The following is a 2,210-nucleotide window of genomic DNA, read 5'->3' as shown; positions in this document are numbered from 1 at the left end:
TGTTAAAGGTAAGCAGAAAAGGAAGATACTGAGTTAACCCTGAAGCAAGGCATATAGGCCAGATGGGCGAAACTTCAGTGCTTAAGATGAATATATATTCCAAAAACATTTATGCGTACAGATCTTGTAACCTTTGTTAAGTTGAATAAGTGAAATTTTGATCCCCAACAGAAGCATCAATGACAATTTCCCAAATAAATAGAATGTGCAACTTGACACCATTTAAAACCAGCATTGCAAATCATGTGACCGAAACATGTATTGCTCTGGAAGTATAATTCAGAGGTGAAATACAAGAAAAACTTACCACAATACGAATTGTGATGGAGACAGCATAGATCTGCACGCATCACAATGCGTTAGCCATATATACAGCACAAGCAAAAAAGTAGGAAATAATACTCAAGCACACTATCACATACAGTGTAGTTCTTCATACGCTGGAAAATTGCATGACTGGTAAGCACAGCACTGATGATCACGCTGAGGCCTGGTTCTGTGAGGACAATATCTGAAGCACTCCTGGCTGCATCAGTGGCATCAGCAACAGCAATACCAATATCTGCTTTCTTTAGAGCTGGAGCATCATTTACTCCATCACCCGTCATTCCACAGATGTGCTTTCGTGCTTGCAGGCGTTTCACAATCTCATACTTGTGCTCTGCAGAAAAAGCAATCACTCGATCAATGTGGAACTAAAAATATTTGTTCGCTCTCCCAACTCCCAGTTTTTGCAGTGCTGTAATTTCATTCATAAAAAAGCATACCAGGGAAGACACCAGCAAAACCATCAGCTTTCTCAATGAGATCATCAACTGGTAAAGCAGAAATGGACTCGTCTGAATTTTTCTGCCCCAACAGAGCAGATGAAGGATACATGTTTGTACCCATTCCCAGGCGACGCCCTGTTGACTTTCCAATGGCGAGCTGATCACCTGAACATTTGAAGAAGAAAATAAGAAATGGTAGGAAATAAGTAACAACCTTGCCACATTGAAATTAACAGGAATGCGTCAGACATAAATGGAACAGAGGAAGGAAGATAGAGATTAATTGGATATTGATCCAATGAAAATATTACCTGTGATCATCTTGACATTAACACCAAGGTTAAGTGCCCTCCGGATTGTTTCAGCACTGTCATGTCTAGGAGGATCAAAAAGTGGCATCAGACCAGCAAAGTGCCATGGGCCACCAGGGCTTTCTTTCCTCCCATCTGGTACTTCCTGCATTTTCAGGATATACACCGTTAAGACAACACATACCAAAAACAGATACAACAAGAAATAATTAAGGTCGACCAACGGTAGTCATTATAAGGGCATAAGTGACGGATACGGAAGCCAGATTGTTCAGAAAACTTGCTTAAGTTGCACTCTCCCATTTGCATGGACAAGGCTTACTAACTTTATGCTGTAATTTTTCTCACCTGATACGCTACAGCCAGCGATCGAAGTCCACGCTCTGCAAATTTGTCAATCACAGCATGGACCCTCCGCTCTATTTCCGATGTGTTGTGAGCGAGGTGAAGAATCTGCAGTCAATTCATTGGGTTTATAGCAATCGTGAGCATAATATTCCCATAAGGCAATGCTAGGATATCAACATAAAACCAGTTCATTCTTGTGGTACCTGCTCGGGTGCACCCTTACTAACACGGTGCATTTTGCCATCAGCGTCAATGTATGTCAGCGCCGTTCTCTTGTCAGTAGGATTGAATGGCAGAAAATGAACTTCTTGAATACCAGCACGTGCCTGCGTGAACATATGGGCAAACAGTCATTTCATCATATAAATGAGGTAAAATCATCTGCCAGCGCATCGACAAAGTATGGCACAGTACCTCTTTCGGATCAGCTAGCATCCCAACAATTGCAGTATCGATAGCATCTTGGTTTTCTGTTCGAGACGCTCTAGCAGCCATGAGAATCACTTGGTCCTGAGTGATGCCTCTTTCGAAAACCTGGGCCGGACTTGTTTTCATAAGATATATGAATCAGAAAAAGAATGCAAGAGTTCAAGTAATATCCTCGCCTTACCTCAACAAGGTTCTTGTCCACAGTAAGCTTATTGAGAGTCAAAGTCCCAGTTTTGTCACTGCAAAGGACATCCATGCCCGCCATCTCCTCGATTGCAGTCATTCTCTTTGTGATAGCTCCCTGAAAAAATAAATCATACCGTGGTTCAGTAAATTAATGCAGATTAAAAAA

At 41.7% G+C, this 2,210-nt stretch overlaps 1 protein-coding gene across 1 annotated transcript; it reads right to left on the bottom strand.

Annotated features, from left to right (window-relative positions):
- Positions 1-209: 209 nt before the first annotated feature.
- Positions 210-2,165, bottom strand: LOC119345939 (plasma membrane ATPase 2-like; the record flags this gene model as incomplete). The annotated part of the gene is made up of 8 exons (XM_037615747.1): positions 210-340; positions 423-661; positions 768-935; positions 1,082-1,226; positions 1,430-1,534; positions 1,633-1,755; positions 1,844-1,963; positions 2,040-2,165. Coding segments are annotated over 8 exons (1,125 nt in total), but the record flags the coding sequence as incomplete, so codon positions are not given.
- Between the last annotated feature and the right edge of the window lie 45 nt (positions 2,166-2,210).

This window comes from Triticum dicoccoides, unplaced genomic scaffold (assembly GCF_002162155.2).
Source record: "Triticum dicoccoides isolate Atlit2015 ecotype Zavitan unplaced genomic scaffold, WEW_v2.0 scaffold34651, whole genome shotgun sequence".
Lineage (NCBI taxonomy): Eukaryota > Viridiplantae > Streptophyta > Magnoliopsida > Poales > Poaceae > Triticum > Triticum dicoccoides.
This window is presented reverse-complemented; position numbering and strand designations above follow the sequence as displayed.